The following is an 18,556-nucleotide window of genomic DNA, read 5'->3' on the forward strand; positions in this document are numbered from 1 at the left end:
GAAAATCCATCTCAGGAAAGTGGATAATCCTTCAGGCCGCGTCGTAGTGGTGTGTTGTACTCTTGAAATATATTATAAAGGAAACCCTTTACGATCAAAGAATAGTTTCCACATAATAAGATCGATGAAGTAGCGATCGCGGAAATGGCAATATATCACGCTACTTAACAAAAGTCTCCGAGGGTTTCCATATTTCTAAAATGGATATTTGTTGTCAGTATGGACAGCCTATTGAAATGGGATCGCCACTTTCATCTGGCTTATATTATTTAGAAAAGTTTCAATTAAGTAGGTAGGTAATACGTGGGTATGGTGTCAGCAGCACAAATCTATCGATAATATGCCGCCTTTTTGTCATCAAATCCTGTTAAAAAAAGTTATTGAGAACCTTTCAAAACATTGATTAATCAAAGTTTCAAAATTTTCTGCTGATCATAAAACATAAAAAAAACGATTCACGGCGCTAAGTATAAGAATTGAAACGTTGACGATTTTCCCATGCGATAAACAAGTTTAACACATCTTCGAAAATGTCTCGAACACAAATCTCGTATTACGAACACCACAAGAAGATAAAGGTATCAGGCAAAGTAGGTGCAATTTTTCCCCGCAGTCGTAGGGAAATAGCGGCTGAGTCGAGGTATTAGATCGATTGAAATAAGAGCCCGCAACCTTAATCCCATGAAATTCAGCGAGTCTGAAGACCTTTCGATGTCTTCGCTGTAAACCCGGCCATTGGCAAGTTAAGTCTCGACATTTTTATGACTTCATTGAAATACATCCATAAAGATGGAGACAAATAGGATTTTGCTTGTTTTTCTTTTGCTAATCGTTTAGTTTTGTTGTCTTGTTTGGCTTTACGGTATTATATGACATACCCAGTTTAAGATGTGCCCAGGTAATAAGTCCATCTCTCTTATGGCTATGTTAGTCGATATTTTCGTTGCATGTAATACAAATTATTGACGTCATAATGATTGTAAAAATATTACCTAGTACATATTCATAAAATATACGGTAAATAGGCAAGTGCTCTGGTAAATCCCATGAGCAATCGGTGAATACCGCGCACTAGTCGCTATTTTGTGTTTAGAAAGTACTGATTGTAGGTAACAAACACTACCAAAATTTTGAGCTGACATGAAAATAAATAAAAAGAGACGCTCAAAAACGTACATATACACTTTTATAGCTAAACATTTTATGCATTTCTATCGTAAAACAGATGTACCAAATAGGAATATGGTACCAGTATTCTTAAATAAATAAATAGATTCTCATAAAATAGCATTGTGACTATAAAATTATCTCGAAGATCTTATGCATAAACCGCGGTTTATGGATGCAAGCTTCAAAAAAGAGACCAGCAACACAAATATCACGAAATTTGAAATATGGCTCGCTTAACTTACAATGTGTTTGACCGTACAGAGCAGTATAGTGCAAGTATTTATTTTGCCAAGGTACCTAAAGTTTAAAGCGGAGCGTGACTGGCGCTGCTTGGCGGGACTGCCGGCTGTCGAGACCATGTCGTGGAAGCGAAGCACGTCTCCAATCCTCTTTAGTGCTGCTAAAGTACTTGGCCCACAATGAAATGCAACGGTGAGCATCAACATTACATAAACGTATCTGATAGGGACGCGAGTACTGCGCCAAAGAGCAATGTCTCTTGACGAACACATGTTATATGTAGACTGTAGAGGTGCTGAAACATTTGAAATCGAAGTGCTTCGTATGACTAATTTTACTGAATGTTAGCTTTTTGGGTGGAATTGAATAAATTTAAATACATATTAGGAAGTTACCACGAAACTTAATTAGGTACGTTTTAATCTGTAGGTTAAGTCGCAGTTTAGTAAAGTACCAAATTGAGAAGGGAAACTACTTTTCACAATGATTCAAAATGACAATAAAATAGATACTACAGCCGTAAATTAATTTGTTAAAAAACAATGATGTTTGGGTTTTGATATCAAAATAATAAGAGCTGTCTCGCCCGCAATATCGTGACATAATATTTTCAAGTGCTATTATTATACGGATTCGATTCCCGTGCACAATACCACATTGGTTGCAGACAAGGGAATTGAAGAGACGATATTGGAAATGCAATTCGATACAACAATGATATGTTCACATAAAACCCTATTCCCTGTATGCGAGTCTGTGAGTCCCTGCAGAGAGGAATGGAGTGTTCGCTCGAGACGGTCGGACGCACAAATCAATGTAATGTGGTGCAAAGCAATCCAAATGAGAAGCCCGTCTAGACTGCGGGCCTTACATCGCAGCTTAATTAATAAAATCAAACGGATCGGACCGATGTGTTCGACAACCTAGTCGACAGTACGACTCCGTACCGCAAACCTCTTCACTCAAATGCCAATTAAATTGTCGGCACTTTGCAAGAGCTTTTTTTATCTACCTACTTTATATAGAAAATACGGTTAAAATGTACTAACCTATACCTATAGGCTTTAATTGATCTCGCTCTCATTGTAGCGTTGGATCTATTTATAAAAACTTAAAATGTATTTGATCTCAGTCAAAAAGAAGGTTACGATTACGATCCTTGAACTCGAGTTCATAGCTCCTGTTTGACCTTCTTTTGGAAAGATTATGAACTCGAATGAGATTTATAAGTTAGGGTCTGAGGTCGAATAAGCAATTCTTATATTAATGCCTACGTATTAATAAGTTAAACCATTCATTTGCCTACAATAAAAACGAATTAAGGTAACTTAAGCGAAATAATCATCTTTTAATTAAAATGTTCTTATCTTTCTAATGTTGTAGGTACAACAACTGATGGTGAATTATTGCGATAATGACCACTATCATTTTATTCGCTAATATAATCATTACTTGCCCTACTATGTTATAACGAATAGCAAATAACAGTGTGGTGGCCGAATTACTGCTTAACAACGGTTAAAATGATAGTTAAGATTGTCAACGTAGCTACTAACACTACCATTATCTAAAATTAGCAATAAGTTATTGTTGTTTATGCCGCTATTTTGGGTGTACGCCATTTATGAATGGAGGGAGGCCGATAGGTCTGATCGGTTGCTTGGCAACGCGTCCCTCTCCGAGACTCGCATTGACCCTGAGGTCGCGTATCCCGATGTATTCCCCTGTGCTAACATGTTACCAAATTTTTCTGCACGATAAATTTATCGTAACAGAAAGAGTATATAGGTACTTATTAGATTTTTATTTCAAATCATTATCCTACCTAGTTGAGACAGTTCATTCATTTTGTTAATTTTCTTAGTTTGGATACAAAGTTCACTAGATAACGTTGGGATGGGAATTATAATTGTAATCTATCGATATGCTGCTTAAAAATTGATTAAGTTTATGTAATACTCAGTTTGATTGATATGTTAGTTGTTTAAATAAAATTACAAGGTAAAACTTATTAGCAATGGCTCTGCTAGCGCCATCTATTGACAAAATAAACACACGTTCTGAATACTAGTTGGTTTTGTAAGTTGTTGGAAGATGTCGCAACAATCGCGTTAAAGTTTCATTTAAAGCTTCTAAACATAGAGTTAAATTGTACAATCATATGCAATTGTAACTATTTATGTACTATGTACTATTTAATTATTGTTACCGTCATACCCAGTTTTAAAAGCTCTATGACCATGGTTTAAATCTAACTATCATGAACCATGACGCTCGTTACTTGGTTCAACTAAAAATTATAGATGTCGCTGTGTACAATCCAGTGGTAAAATTTTATAACATTTCTAGTCCACCATGGATTACTAACATTCATCTGTTTTAATTTTAGCATACTTATTGATTCAATTATGTTTAAATTATCGAAATATAACCAATTGGCCTAATTTTGAATTTTCTCTTTCATGCAATCACAATATTTGCCCTCACAGTCATGTGACGAGGTGGCCGAGTGGTTAAGGCGTTGGACTGCTAATCCAATGTGCTCTGCACGCGTGGGTTCGAATCCCATCCTCGTCGATATATTTTGCTTTTTTCTGCAAGTTACTAGTAAAATAATAATTAGTAATTACCGCTACATATTTTCCGATACTAATGTAAACCGACGCATTTACGGTAAAAGTGGTCGGAAAATCATATTTTTTCAGTTCATACTGAGTAATATCAGTCTGATCAGGTGCTAGTCCGTTTGTAATCAGGTGTTATCTGTAATCGCTAGCGAAAACAGATATCAGCATCGTATGGCTATCATTTGTTACGAATTTATCTAGACCTGTTTTCATTATCTTATCATGTACCTGGCACCCTTTATTTTACAAGTTGGCTAGTATTGGGCGCGCCTTTACTAGACAAGGTTTTCATAACTGTGTTTTAGTGTAAATTAAATTAGTGTTTGACTGTTAATCCTGGTGGTGATTAATTGGACATGTGATTATTTGACAAATAATTAAATTTCGCAAGTGCTTTCAGTTTGGACAAAGAGTTTGATACGGTGATACGATCTCGAATGTAAGTTCTTATCTATGTGTACTAAATTTACATTGTAAGGCATGTGAAGGATAAATTTGATCAGGTCAGAGCTGTCTATGGCATACCACTGGGTTCAACATTGATGAGTAGTGTTGCGTGGCGTGGCAGCAATTTGCTAGGTAATCGCCTCGCCGAATGCATAACTGTCACTAGACACCATGGTATTAATTGAAGCTCGAGATAATTGCTACCCATATCACATTGCCTTTGGTATGTTATTGCTACTGGTAACTTAGAGGATGCTTAGGCATGTCTACATCTCCACCTTAGTTCTCATTTGTTCCCATAAGGAAAAATGTCGTGAATGAACCTTTCATTGAAGACTGCCGGGTCCTCATTCATGGGCGTGCAACCGGTGCAATGTAATTACCTTAACGCAATCTCTTTGTCACATTGCTTACTTTCAAATACTCTTTTCACTTATTCACGGAAAAAGCTATTCTTTGATAGATACTGTGCTGATATGAAAGAGTGACTCACGTAGAACAGCGAGCATTTCTGGGAACCGATGTTGTTTTGTATGTTCACTGACCACTGCACTTGGAATATAATTGTTGCCCAGAAGACAAAATGGTGTTGGTCAAAATTCCTTTAATTGCAGGCTTTAATAAGCCGCTAAATAGGTAACAACGTCAACTATAAAATTTGATTAGGTAGTTCTTATAAGTTCACCGCCAAGTAGAAAGTAAAGTCCTGGTTTTGGCTCTCTTGGCTTGGCTCTGGAATTTACTGTAGATGTTAAAGGAATGTGGTGTTACGAGTGGATGGAATAAGAAATCTTATTGTTAGTAAGAAGTTTAAAATTGGCACTGATTAGGTACTTAGAAGCTGTATTGTGGGAACTGTCATTGTAGGATCAAGTTGTGAAGAAGGTCATCATCATCATCATCCTCCGAGCCTTTTTCCCAACTATGTTGGGGTCGGCTTCCAGTCTAACCGGATGTAGCTGAGTACCAGTTCTTTTACAAGAAGCGACTGCCCTATCTGACCTCCTCAACCCAGTTACCCGGACAACCTGATACTCCTTGGTTAGACTGCTTGTGCATAAACGTGAATGGATAGAGAACACTTGAAGGGGGAAACCAAAGAAACGATTGATGGATTGAGTGACAGATAATGAGGCTTGAAAGAGTCGCTTGTGAGTTGACAGTCAGAGAAGTATTTATGGAAGAAGATGACATGCTGCATCGACACCAAATGAAATTATATTGGAATTAGATAAAAGACAGTAGAAGGAGGGACTTTTGTTTTGAGAAAGCTAGGTATATCTAGTAGTAACTGAACTCTATGACAATAACAGGATCTAGATACTTAACAATCAATTCTCAGTAAACTCCAACATATTTAACAACATAGATTATATTAAACAGTGCCAAAGTACTTCAGAAATAATTCATATGTGATTCATGAAATACCCTATCAGTACCTTTATAAAATAGCTGTCGTTATCAAAAGTAGAACGAACAAACACATAGGTAGTTACAATTGGGCAACCTTCTAATTTTGATTGCATTTACCGATAAGGATAACCTTAGAACTAGGTACATCATATTTCGGTATTTAGGTACTATTTTTTATTGACAAAAAAGTTGGTGGATGAGGAGTAAGTTTCTCTGATTAGGTGTACATGCTATGAATTTCCATTTCATTCATTTGAGTAAATGCTCACATTAGCACCTGATAAAGTCACGTAGCTTACCTATACCTCTAAATTATAAGAATAAAGTACCTACATTCCTACATTTACCTAGAGTCACGAGTTTAGCAGTTTATAGACTTGTCAATGAACCTGTAGGCTTTCTTTGATTGTTTTGCTTTTAGTAAGTGTCTGAAAAAGAAATAGAAAAAATCTACTGCCTATTAAAAACTATTTGGTATCCTAAAATACTATTTAATCTAATCAAAATTTAAGAAAGTATTTATATTAATAGGGTAGTTTCCTAAAAAATAATAATTAGTCCGTCTTGTAGATTGTCCAAAATTAAGCGATACGTATTTTTTCTTTTTTAAATTGGATCAGAACTTGTTAAGATATAGCGTGTTAAAGTTGAGTGTGACGTCACAAGTTGCTACAATTTTCAGGACACTGTGACGTAAAATGCCCCCACTCCTAATTTTTGAAGCGTATTATCTTTGTCATTTTATGTTTAATTAAAAAAAGAAAAATACGTATCCAATATTTTTTGATTATCTAAAAAGCGGACTAAATATTATTTCATTATTTCGACCCTGGACACTACCCTATTATTAGATATTATTTAATAAAGTTAACCTTCATTTGAAACATAATTAAATATGTAGTGCTAGCTTTTTAATAAGTAACTTAATTAATTCCTTGCCTATGATTCAACATGATTCCCTTAAAAAAAGCAACATTGTTTAAGGATTTTAATTTCCTCGACCGCTCCCTGAAACCGCTGATAAAATCGTCGTAACATGCCACGATGGAATCGTCATCGATATTCATATCTTAATCTACGTTTTATAGCTTCAACAAAACATTTAGTTACGAATTAATACAAAAGATTTATCATGTGACATTTTGTACTCGTAAAGCTGCTCATTTTTTTTTTATCGGCGTAGACAACAGACATTAAACAGTGCCTTTATTATTGATACATTTTTTCAGATACCACCATGTATTGGTTACCAGTTCTTTTGGTAGCCATGGTGGCCGGCGCGCACGCGCAGCAGACAGCACAGACCAGGGTTGCAGACACACTCAGCGAGTGCTATAGGGATCCCTTGCTCGTGAACAGGAACAACTTGCCTCCTGTCACAGTCCCCGTTCTCATTGACATCATAAGGAAAGTAGAAGACAACCCTAATGTCAACATGGATTTGAGGCAGCTTGCCGCCATACTTCTTCATACGTAAGTGGTTGATCAACATGCCTAATACCTAACTACATTAAAATTTTTACGTCCTTTATTATTTTCTCTTTGTTTATGCTTTTCAGGTATCGTCAAGATGGTATTGAATTCCATCAGCCCGAAAACTCTATCACTTCTTCGAATGTGCTGCCGTTTGCCCCAACCTTCCATTCGTTCCATCGTCACAGGCTTTTGCTAACGAGACTCATTCCCAATAATCTGCAGGTTTTGGCCAACGACACTCTTCCTTCGGTGTTGAAGGTAAATTAGTTAGTAATTAGTTTATGTTTAGTTTGTAAATAAACATAAACTAATTACTAACTAATGTGACCTATACGTGATTTTCATGTCTCTCTGGATCTCAATTTTGTTTTTTTGTATTTCAGTGTACGCTTCATCATATGTTATCAACGACCGTGGACGCAAGAGTACGAGGTGATGAAAATACCTGTTCGCAATTGTCTCAATACAGATATTTCAGATCTGCGCGATCCAGGCGTTCTATCAGCGAAGATGTTGAAATTTTGAAACCAGCGGATTTGTAAGTATTGATGTCAACTTTCTTTGCATAACAATTATCGTGATGTAATTCAATTCATCAATCTGACTAATGAATTGACTGAATTTATGGCAAATGTGCCATCCATGCCATGCCAGTCTGCACGATTAGATAGTCTCCCGTTACCCGTTAACTCCCGTTTAGGTACTACAAACATGGAAATGACCGTTACAAAAGATCACGAGATAATTGTTTCACAGGATGCCTGTCGTCTGTCGATTGTTATTTTATAGTACCTGCTAATTCTTATTGTTTTATTTTTCAGAAAATCAGCCAACAGGAATGGAAAGATGAGGCGTTACGATCCAAACAACGACGTAGAATTCAGTAATGTGGGCAATGGCGGGTCGCTGTCTGAACGTCAGGTAGCTGAGAGCACCTGCCCACTATTGGGAGGCGTGATCAAAACCGCTTGGGGCGCGGTTTCGGCTGGAAACGTGATCGCGGGTATTGCGGCCGGAGCGCAGCCGCAGCGAGTTAACATACTGGAGTTGGTTAGAGATGCGAATAACGTTAACTACAGAAATGTTCAACAAACCGTGAATTCGCTCTACCCAGCCACTCTTGCTGGTGAGACCTTGTTTTACATATAAAGGGTATGTAATTCTCTATTTTTCCAGTATTGTACCTAATTTGGTCATTTACTTTTCAGGTGACTTAGCTGAGGCGGTGCTTATTCAAGGCACGGAGCGAGGCAGCACTTCCATATCTATCGGTACTGGTGGCAACTGGAACAGCACACAGGCTCCAAGGCACTTCATGCTCACGAGTCGAACAAACGTTGAGATGACTGACCCTGAAATCCGAGGAGATATCGATGGTTTCGTCCTGGGTAGCACAATTGCTGGACAGTTGAGCACTTTCAGCTCTTTGAGGTTATCACAGCTCTTGGATATGTACTATTCCCAAAGGGTAAGTGGTGATTTGTTTTGCTCTCGCATTTTCTTTTAAATCGTTTTTCAATCAAAATAACATAAAACAAGGCAATATATAAAAAAATCCATACCTACGCATGTTTCGCTATTCTATTGGTTCTTCATAGTATACCTTAACAATGAACAATCGTATTTTTTCAGAATGGTGCCTTCGATTCTAACCTGAGAGCTTGCAATCGCCGCGCATTAATGCAACAGTACGTAACTAATGATAACTTAATCAGCGAAACCCATGCGTTTGCCGCCGCCCTGGACACCAACATGCCTCTCCGAGGAACTATCATCGGAGGTCTGGAACAACTCGTAACGAGTGCCGTCAGTAACTTGCAAACTTACAGTGAGTATTACAACATTTTTTTAAGTGCATGATGGTTGAATTTAATATTAAAAAAAAAATTGAGTATCCGTGTATGAACAAAATGCTTAGGCTTACCTACATTGTTTTTTCAGCTAATACTATCACTGACATGGACTGCGCGACCACACAGACACAGAGCACTGATTTCCGTCTAAGAACGAACCTGTACATCGCACTAGATTCCTCGTGGTCATACCAACTGATATCACCCGCCATCTCTTACTTAGTAGACTCTATTGAGGTGGGCAAGTTCGGATCTAGTGTTACTTTGCTAAGCGCATTTGATGGAAGAGTTATCGTTAACACAACTCACTCTCCTGCTGATTTCTACTCTGCATACAATGCTACCACACACGCATCAAGTAAGTTTAATATACCTGTTATTTATTAATTATTGTATGTACCCACGTTTTGTATAAAATTTATTCAAGCTTAATTAATTGTATAATAATTTGTCCTACAGTAATAGCAGGAGTGAATCTTGAAACTAGTTTGACTAACATCAAGGTGCTGTTACAAGAAACAGCCCTCAATGAGAGCTTGAGAAACTACGTCGGTGGCAATTCTTCGGTTCTAGTATATCTGATTAACACCGGCAACTTGCAGACCACCACCCTGGCCTGGGAACAGGCGCGAGAGATAAACAATACCTTACCTGGTGAGAAAATATGAGTTTGAATCTACACATCTATATTAGAACAATGTAATTAGGTACTTACCAATCCTTTTTTTCCAGATGTGAGGGTTTTGTATGTGAGCGGAACTAATCAGTTCGATACCCTATGGAGCTACGTTAGAGACATGTATAGTGACATTTTCACTGTAACTCTGAATACTGCGGGAACTGATTTAGAGAACAGTATGGGTCCTGTTCTTCGCCGGATCCAAAGTGGTAAGTGAATGTGAAGTATAGTCATGTGTATGAAGTTCAAGAATTCAAGAACGAAGATTCAAGAATGTCTTTTTTTACAGTTGGTAGAAGAATCGTCAACCCAACGTGTGGTTTCTTATTCGAGGGAGGTACCTCTGGCACAAGGCAGTTTGACGACTATGTTGAACCGGGTTACATTAACTTCTACAGGATGAGTGCCAACTACTTCTACGAAAATAATGATAACAGAAAGGTCAGGGTGTCCCGCAGCGGCACGGGAGCAGGAGCTCTCGTAGTCTGTCATTCTCGAACCGTCGTCCATCCCAGGTACCTACTATATCTTATCTCATTTATCGCCTAAGCTAAAGAAATACCATTTTGATAAGTAAACCAATGTGATACATTTTCCGGACATGAATTTATCTTTCTCGTTATAAGAATGAGTAAGCTATGTATGACACTAGATATGACAAATGAATCAGTACCAATTCAAGAGGTTTACAAGTTCCGGTATCTACCGGAAGAAAACATGATAAGTGTAGAGTACCTACGTCTAGCCTAGGTACTCCAATAAACAATATTATTCAACTCATAGTTTTGCCTTGATTTCCTATTTCAGACGCAACGCAACTACATCAACAGTGGCAGTAGACAACACAACGGTGACATGCCAGACACTGAACAGCGGTAATGTGGAGATCAGCCTGCAGAACGCCTGCGACGGCTCATGGTACATCAACGAGTGTGCTCCACTCTACATCTCTGTGCAATCGGACACCGGGGTTGCAGCAGGCTCCTTCGCTAGCGCTACATGCGCAGGTAATTCGTGAATTGCAATCTAAAAAAAAACAGAACTTTGCTTTTTACCGTCTTGTGTTTGTCGTGAATTTAAAATTTGCCGGTTCTGAAATCAGTGAATAGGGTTATCGCATCTTCATCGAGTAGTCATTTAATTTTAAATAAACACAAATAAGGAATAAACCTATAGATTAAGTAATAAAACCATCCCTTTTTCCACAGATCCAAACATATGCAGGTTCCCGTACGACATCAGATACCAAGTACAAGTAGAGGAGCTAGGATGCTTCAGCGGCGCTAGCAGTATCACAGCTAGCTTCCTCGTCCTACTCACCGCCTTGTACCTCACCTTATGTTCTTCATAATTATTTTTTACTGCTAGAGTTAAACCTACCGATTATTTTTAATACCTTTTAGTTATCTAGATTATTTTGAATTACGTCATTACGAATGACGAAAATGACAACAAGACGTTATTTTAAGAGGATCGCTTTGTTTCTGAAAATATTGCACTTCTATGATTTTACAGATCTATAGTGCCTAAATGCCTAGTGAGAATTTTAATTACAGGGTAGCCATTGTGTTAAATGTTTAACATTACCTAAATTCTAATACTAATCGATTTTACCAATTCATGCATACCTATATTCTATTGTATATTGTAATTTAGTTTATTTTCAAATATTCGAAGTAAAATAATAGTTATTCTTAGAACTTATATGATAAGTCTACGAACGCATTTATTCAGTTTCTGTAAGATTGTGCTTTCGGTTTTTTTTTTACAAATAAATATTTAGTTAACACAACCAGATATTTTTATTTGACCTTCCCATTCCATAATTAAAATCATAATATTCCAAATTATAAAAAAATATGCCAACAAGCTGATGCAAACTACAAGTAGAGCTTTAAGTAGACTAAAAATACGCTCCTTACTTTCAATCCTCAGGACCGATCCCTTCGATTTAAAATATGTCACTGATAGCCTAATAATCGCTAATAATGGATTTTTGTGTGTTTACAAATATTATTAAAGCCCTATTGAGTATCCGCATGGGAGGGGCACCGCCGGGTCCTCGTCGAGGCTTTGGGCGGCGGCGACCTCTCGCGTCCGGCCCTGGTTCAGGCCATGGTCCGGGGCGAGAGGGAATGGGATGCCGTCGCCTCCTTCTGCGAAGCGGTCATGCTCGAGAAGGGGGAGGCGGAACGCCAGAGAGTACGCACCTCTCATCCCGGCCGCCGCGCTGGATCAGGTAGACAGTAGACACGTGATGACTCCCGGCCACCGTAGGCGTGGGTCTGTGGGCGGTGAGTTTGGGTGGCTCATCGTCCCTCTGTCTGCTTAGACGACAGACCCGTGTCGACGGCGCGCGTTGTTCCACGCGCTCCTCAAAGATATGTCAGCAACCCCAGCGGGGCCCGCAGGGCCATGGCCTGCCGGGGCTGCGGGTTGTTCGAAAGAGATACCGCGGCCCTGGTACATAAAAGGCCTATGACGGAACACGACGGTTTTTAGTCAGTAAATGTCTGACACTCTTTCACCGCTGCTAACCCACAGCGGGAGGGGTCATTTGATGATTTTTGACGTCGGAAAAAAAAAGCCCTGTTGAGTATATTAGACAATCCAATAAAATTAACAAATTTATTTATTTATTTACTAACAATTTATGTACACACACATAATAAGAAAGAAGACAGGAAAGAAAGAATTTACAAAGGTAATGCTTACAAATAATTTACAAATAATAAAATTTGAAAAAAAAAAATGCGTGTAATGGAACGTACTAGATGACATCATGTGGTGCGTTACAAAGCTAGTAATGAAAAATCTTTTGTTGTTTGTGGATTTAAAAACTTTTCAATCAGCATATCAAGTATAATAAACATTTGAAGGGAATGAATATTACAATTTTTTTCATGAAATCTTCTGTCTGTAGGTGTCACTTCTGAATCATTCACTTCTCTCACTAATTAATTGCTATATTTTCATACCTACCACTAGCAGCATACTTCGTAAATACTCAAATGGCAAACTTCAATTTTATTTATATGTCAAAAACGGCGAAGTAAATAAATAGTGTATTAGATTTATTTCTGTTTTTATCCCATTACAATGTCTGAAGATTGTGATGCTTTGGAACGAGGAGATAACGATGGGCAGAAGCCGGATAAAATGTTTACATTGAAGAAATGGAATGCAGTCGCCATGTGGAGCTGGGACGTCGAGTGTGATACCTGTGCTATTTGCCGCGTTCAAGTCATGGGTAAGTCATAAATATATCATCCATAAAAGCTTCATAACATTTACTATCCGTAATAGAGGACAGTGGTCCTCCCGCATAATTGTTTTTATCTTATAACGATTTTGCACAACTATCTCATTGGCTCATTTTTGCCAAAGTTATGGTACTTATATGAAATGTTATGATGTTCCCAAGTTCACACAATCATTATTATGTCAGACTTCAAAGTAAAGTTTGCTGTCATCTACTAAATCCTAGTTATTCTTGGCAACAAGTTTATATTGCCATTAACTAACTATTCAAGTAATCTTGAAGCAACGAAAGACTTTTCACAAAAAGACACAAATTATTGTTGTAACTGTTCCCACAATTCTGCTCACTTTAGATAAAGCTTAGGTAGGGTCAGTGGTTCGTCTTAGGTATTAAGCCTATGCTTTTATTTTGCATAATCATTTTTGGCATTGTGGCTGGCAGGCCTGTGTTTTAAGAACTGTACCAAATTTTTTTTTGTATTATTTACCAAATCAACCGTGGGTACAAAATCTGTTAATATCGAATTTTGAAGGATGCTGGCCATCTTTGTGAACACAGGTTCTTTAACATAATATTTTGTTGATCGAGTAATGGGCAATTTAAAGCAATGATGACATGTAGTAAACACATTATATTTAAAGTTACTATTCTTAGTAAAAATTATGACTGTTTTCAAAGCTGTTAATTATAATCAGAACCATGCAAAAAAATAAATCATATATATTGGTTTCTCTTTACAACCAGTTACCAAGAGGTATCGGGTTTCCCAAGTAACTGAGTTTAGGAGGTCAAATAGAAGTTGCTCCATGTGTAACGCTGATACTCAGTTGTGTCTGGTTAAAATATAAACTAACCTCAATATAGTTGAGTAGGTGATGATTGATTTCTCCTTACTTATTATGCGAGATAAGAAATTATCACATCACCTGCCGCCTTATGTAGAGGTACACTCTTGACTTTTATACAGCTTAGTTAACAGTAAAAGCAAGCCTTACCCAGAAATTAAACTGAAATTTCATTTAGTGAAACCTACAATCCCATAAGGACCTTTCACACTAGCAAATATCATCATTTGTACTGGAAGCCCGTATGAAACAAGCAGAAAATCTGCTATTGTGAAAGTGCTGTTAATCGAAATCGATCTGTGATTGGTTTTATGATTGATATGATATATGCAATTTAAACTGAGATTACTTTCTTTTATGTACTTCTCATAGATAAAACATTCTCAAGGTTTATTGATGAAGGTAGTAAATAAAAAAGGTCTTAGAAAACAGTATATTTGATTTCAATAAAATATAAAACTACCTAAACTTAAAATAACATTTTTGGTAATACTTAAGTACCTACTTACTTTAATTAAAAATAAATAAGAAACATTACAAATATATTTACAATATCCATTGAATAATCTAATTTTAAAACTAAATAGAAATAAAATTATTTGCATAATTCATTAGACTCATTTAATGAAATTTGTTTATATTTAATGTACTCTCTTGTTTCTGTATTAAGTATTTCTTTTAATAAGTTTTGAGGTTCAAGGTAGGATACATAAGTGTTAAGCGAACCAAGAATAAAGGTACCTACTATGATTGTGCTTGTTTAACTGTAAAAACACAAGTATGCATTGAAATAATTGGAGGGAACAATTTATTTAAAATTTAAGAAACCGATTGGTCCTAATAAGAACAAAATTCACAACCAATGTTAAGTCTCTTTAGAAGTCAGCATCCACTCGGCAATGGCTTAATGTTCGCAATAGAGCTCATCCTACGAGTTCTTGTGCTGGCTCGTCCAGTGAGCTTATTCTCTATCTGTTCAAGACTCTTGCCTCGTGTTTCTGGCACAAATATTACCACGAAGAATAAACCCACGAAACAAATGCACCCAAATAGCCAAAATGTACCAGCCGGACCGATGCCGACCAGTATGTTGTGAAATGTTTTTGTAACCGTGAAAGTACATAACCAGTTAAATGCTGTACAAATTGACGCGGCGCCACCTCGTATTTTTGCTGGTAAAATTTCACCCATCATCAACCATGGAATAGGGCCGAAAGCTAAGGAAAAGCCTAATAAATAAACCATAATACAAGTCAATGGTATCCATCCTAAATCTGATACATCAATTTGTAAATCAGTTTGTACGTAAAAGAAAGTTCCAAGTACCACTAACGTAAGGGTCATGGTCACAGAAGATATGTAGAGTAGCACCTTGCGTCCCGCACGATCGATAAGAGCAGTAGCAATGAAGGTTGACACAAAATTAACTACTCCTACAATAATTGTTGCCAAATTGCCGTCTACGGAACTGCCTGACATTTTAAATATACTAACCGTGTAAAATATGACGGCATTGATTCCTGATAATTGTTGAAACGTCATTAAACCCAAGCAAATTAAAATTGATCTCATATATTTAATGCTAAACAGTTCTTTAAGTTTTATGCCTTCTTTACCCATTTCTGCATCTGATAGGGCTATGTCACGAATTTCATTGTCAATTTTGGCGTTCTTGCCTCGAAGCCATTGTAGCGCTTTTCGGGCTTCTTCATTACGCCCACGAGATATGTACCAACGGGGAGTTTCTGGGATCATAAGCATTAAAATAAAAAAGGGAATTGGTAATGCTGCACCTAGATACGCTAGTTCATACCAGTTAAGGTATTTTCCAGCCGCATAACAAATTAATATACCGATATTTCCAATAGCGGTTGGAAACAAACCTAGCGTACCGCGGACTTCGGGTTGTATAGTTTCCCCGAGATACACAGGGAACGCGAGAGAGCCCACTCCGACACAAAGACCGCAGACAACACGTCCAGTAAATACTAAATGTATTACTCTTGCAGTAGCTATTAGAACCCAACCGAGAAAAAAAGGGGGTGCGATGAATAAAATGGTTCTACGTCTGCCAATGTAATCGACTAATGGTCCACCAACCACGCCACCTGCGAGGGCAGCTAAGGGCATCAAACTGCCAATCCAACTTGCCTGTTGACAGAACATAATGGATTTATTAAAATCGTCAGCTAAACACCAAAACTAAATTGAAGTGACAAATGATAGTCAATTACCTCCTCGTCTGTGACTGAAATAACAGTACTGTTTTTCATTGTCACGAGAGCTGGAGAGGTGTACGCCGAGGAGAAACCTATAATCATGGAGCCCATAGACACTGCCACGGCAGCCAAAACCTGTAATTGAGAACATAAGCGTGCTGAAGTTATGGGGAAAATTGATTGATTGAAAGTTGCAGTGTCATTATTTATTTAACCAACGAGATAGTCCTAGGCACAAGTTATGTCCAGAATGAATAGGGCCTAATAATTTATTTGTTTGAACTAGTATAAAACGCAGAACAGTAAATATAGATAACGTACATATAGAAGTTATAGTAACAGCTTCGCAATATTTTCAGTTCATACAAAGCATGACGGTATTTGCATGGAGGCGTGTGCGATGCGACGCAAACCGCCTTCTATTAATTTAAGCAATCATTGACTCTGATTGGGTCCACTTACACATCGACACTGTAATAAATGGGCAATTCTAACGTAATTGCTTTTATATTTAGCATCCCCAGCGGATGGCAGTGTTAATTTGTTTTGTAAAAACAAGTACTTTAAAGGTTCCTCAAAGGTTATTTTCATGACAGTGATATAGCTAATACATATTCATCATAGACTACTATTTATCCGTATGCGTGAAGTAGTTCCTTGATAAGCGGGGTACTGCTATTAAAAACTCACGTTTACAGCCTATAACTCACGTGTAATCAAAATTGGAGATTACTTTGAGCTTTACAGTTCGAACCTATATTAAATAGGTGAACTATTTAATGGACAAATGCAAATTTTATGAGACTGTTAGACGGACATGCAACAAATTAAACTTATTTTTCACATGTATTTTGGTTGACTTTTTTGACTTTAAATCCTAGTCTTTTTTCTGGTCTACGTTTTTACTCTGTAACGTGTTTACTGTGGGATATCGTGATAGCAAAACAAAAATGGGTAGTTGAGGTATTTTCATCAAATTAATAGCTTAATTCCGCTGAATTAAAATGTACTTGTTCTCTAATTTTAGTCATGGGTACATCAAGATTTGTTGATTGCGGTTGTTATTATAGTAAAATTATACCATGCTGATAACGTAATGTGGCGTAAAAATTCATAATGCATGACTTGAACGGAAAATTATAAGAACATGCGAGAAACACTTGCTTCACTTGCTCCGATGGTATTTTAATTGAATCATAGGATCGGAATAGCAGTTTACCAAAACGTAATAAGTAAATGTATATTATACAATGGACCAAAACAGAGTTGAATGATAACTGAGTGCCAACAAACTAATTGACTAGGCGCAATTGGAGGACTCGCATTTTAGTGCACGGAATTAACACCAATCATAAAAACAATGAATGCATTTTGCCTGAAGTTTTAGATGCCATATTTGTAATCATGAATCTTGTAGTTTTAATCCCGACGTTACGAAAATAATGAACGCAAAACCTGTTTGTTATCGCTACACTAAATGTCAAACTAAAATCTTAAACTTTCCCATGAAACAATTTTTTTTTTTCAGGATGTATTGAATATTCTTGGTGATATTAATATAATTGTTAATAAAATATTTCCTACCTGTGAAAATGTATATTTCGGTTTTTCATAGTCACTGGAGTACTGTATGCTGTAATGTGTATCTGCTCTCATCAAAATCTTCATGATGGATGAGGTACTTTGATGTGCTCATACAAAATCACTTGACACTCGTAATAATGTTCACCACAGCACTGAATGTGTTCTCGACTAAGTTACTGAAGAAATGAGTTTGTCGCGCAACACTCGCTGCGATTTATATGGGCACAAATTGATTGACTAAACCGATTGGCTAGATCGAGGCTGTGTAATTCAAAACAGAGACATCGAACTACTAATGTAAGGGAAAAACAACTTCATCAGAGAGAATAGGTTATAGGTTTTTGGACACCTCAGAAGGGCGATAGCTTTCAGAAATAAGACGTAAGCTTCAACAGTGGTTTGCTCAAACTCATCATCTATTAATACCTTTATCGAAAAGAGACTCCTTTCCACTAGAGCTTTTGTGAACTAATCTAAAATGAATGTTGACTTAAAATTTTCGAAATGTTATTAAACTTACAACAACAACATAAATATAATATTTTGACACTATTCTGTTCTGTGCATTCATATTTGGCGTTGTGGTGTGATTACAATTACGTATTAAGTTGCATGAAGGTTGCAATCGCAAAGTTTAATACTTTTTGATAAGGTTGTCCATCTTTATATGCGTTTCATGAGTAGTTGTTCGAAGCATGTAACATAAAAGAACTGCGCTAAGTAAATCTAATTTATTATGTC

At 37.1% G+C, this 18,556-nt stretch overlaps 3 protein-coding genes and 1 non-coding gene across 4 annotated transcripts in view; 3 read left to right on the forward strand and 1 right to left on the reverse strand.

Annotated features, from left to right (window-relative positions):
* The first annotated feature begins 3,905 nt into the window (after nucleotides 1-3,905).
* Trnas-gcu (transfer RNA serine (anticodon GCU)) lies at nucleotides 3,906-3,987 on the forward strand. The gene has a single exon. It is a non-coding gene; the product is annotated as a tRNA-Ser (tRNA).
* Nucleotides 3,988-4,276: 289 nt separating this feature from the next.
* On the forward strand, nucleotides 4,277-11,697 carry LOC110374081 (uncharacterized). The gene is made up of 13 exons (XM_021331653.3): nucleotides 4,277-4,476; nucleotides 7,127-7,370; nucleotides 7,457-7,631; nucleotides 7,757-7,911; nucleotides 8,195-8,499; nucleotides 8,582-8,841; nucleotides 9,006-9,201; nucleotides 9,315-9,584; nucleotides 9,686-9,880; nucleotides 9,959-10,114; nucleotides 10,195-10,420; nucleotides 10,713-10,912; nucleotides 11,114-11,697. Exons 2-13 carry the CDS (start codon nucleotides 7,135-7,137, stop codon nucleotides 11,254-11,256), a joined length of 2,517 nt encoding a protein of 838 aa, XP_021187328.3. The 5' UTR covers nucleotides 4,277-4,476; nucleotides 7,127-7,134; the 3' UTR covers nucleotides 11,257-11,697.
* Nucleotides 11,698-12,918: 1,221 nt separating this feature from the next.
* The window catches only part of Roc2 (Regulator of cullins 2), a 47,568-nt gene continuing 41,930 nt past the window's right edge, over nucleotides 12,919-18,556 (forward strand). Inside the window, exon 1 of the mRNA XM_021331706.3 lies at nucleotides 12,919-13,155. Within this exon, the coding sequence (XP_021187381.1) occupies nucleotides 13,005-13,155 (151 nt within the window). The 5' untranslated portion in view covers nucleotides 12,919-13,004. The remainder of the gene's footprint in view (nucleotides 13,156-18,556) is intronic.
* LOC110374120 (facilitated trehalose transporter Tret1-2 homolog) lies at nucleotides 14,432-18,131 on the reverse strand. Its single transcript, XM_021331705.3, has 3 exons — nucleotides 17,816-18,131; nucleotides 16,247-16,366; nucleotides 14,432-16,163 (listed from the first exon to the last, which is right to left on the reverse strand). Exons 1-3 carry the CDS (start codon nucleotides 17,897-17,899, stop codon nucleotides 14,895-14,897), a joined length of 1,473 nt encoding a protein of 490 aa, XP_021187380.1. The 5' UTR covers nucleotides 17,900-18,131; the 3' UTR covers nucleotides 14,432-14,894.

Source organism: Helicoverpa armigera, chromosome 3, assembly GCF_030705265.1.
Source record: "Helicoverpa armigera isolate CAAS_96S chromosome 3, ASM3070526v1, whole genome shotgun sequence".
In the NCBI taxonomy this organism is placed as follows: Eukaryota; Metazoa; Arthropoda; class Insecta; order Lepidoptera; family Noctuidae; genus Helicoverpa; species Helicoverpa armigera.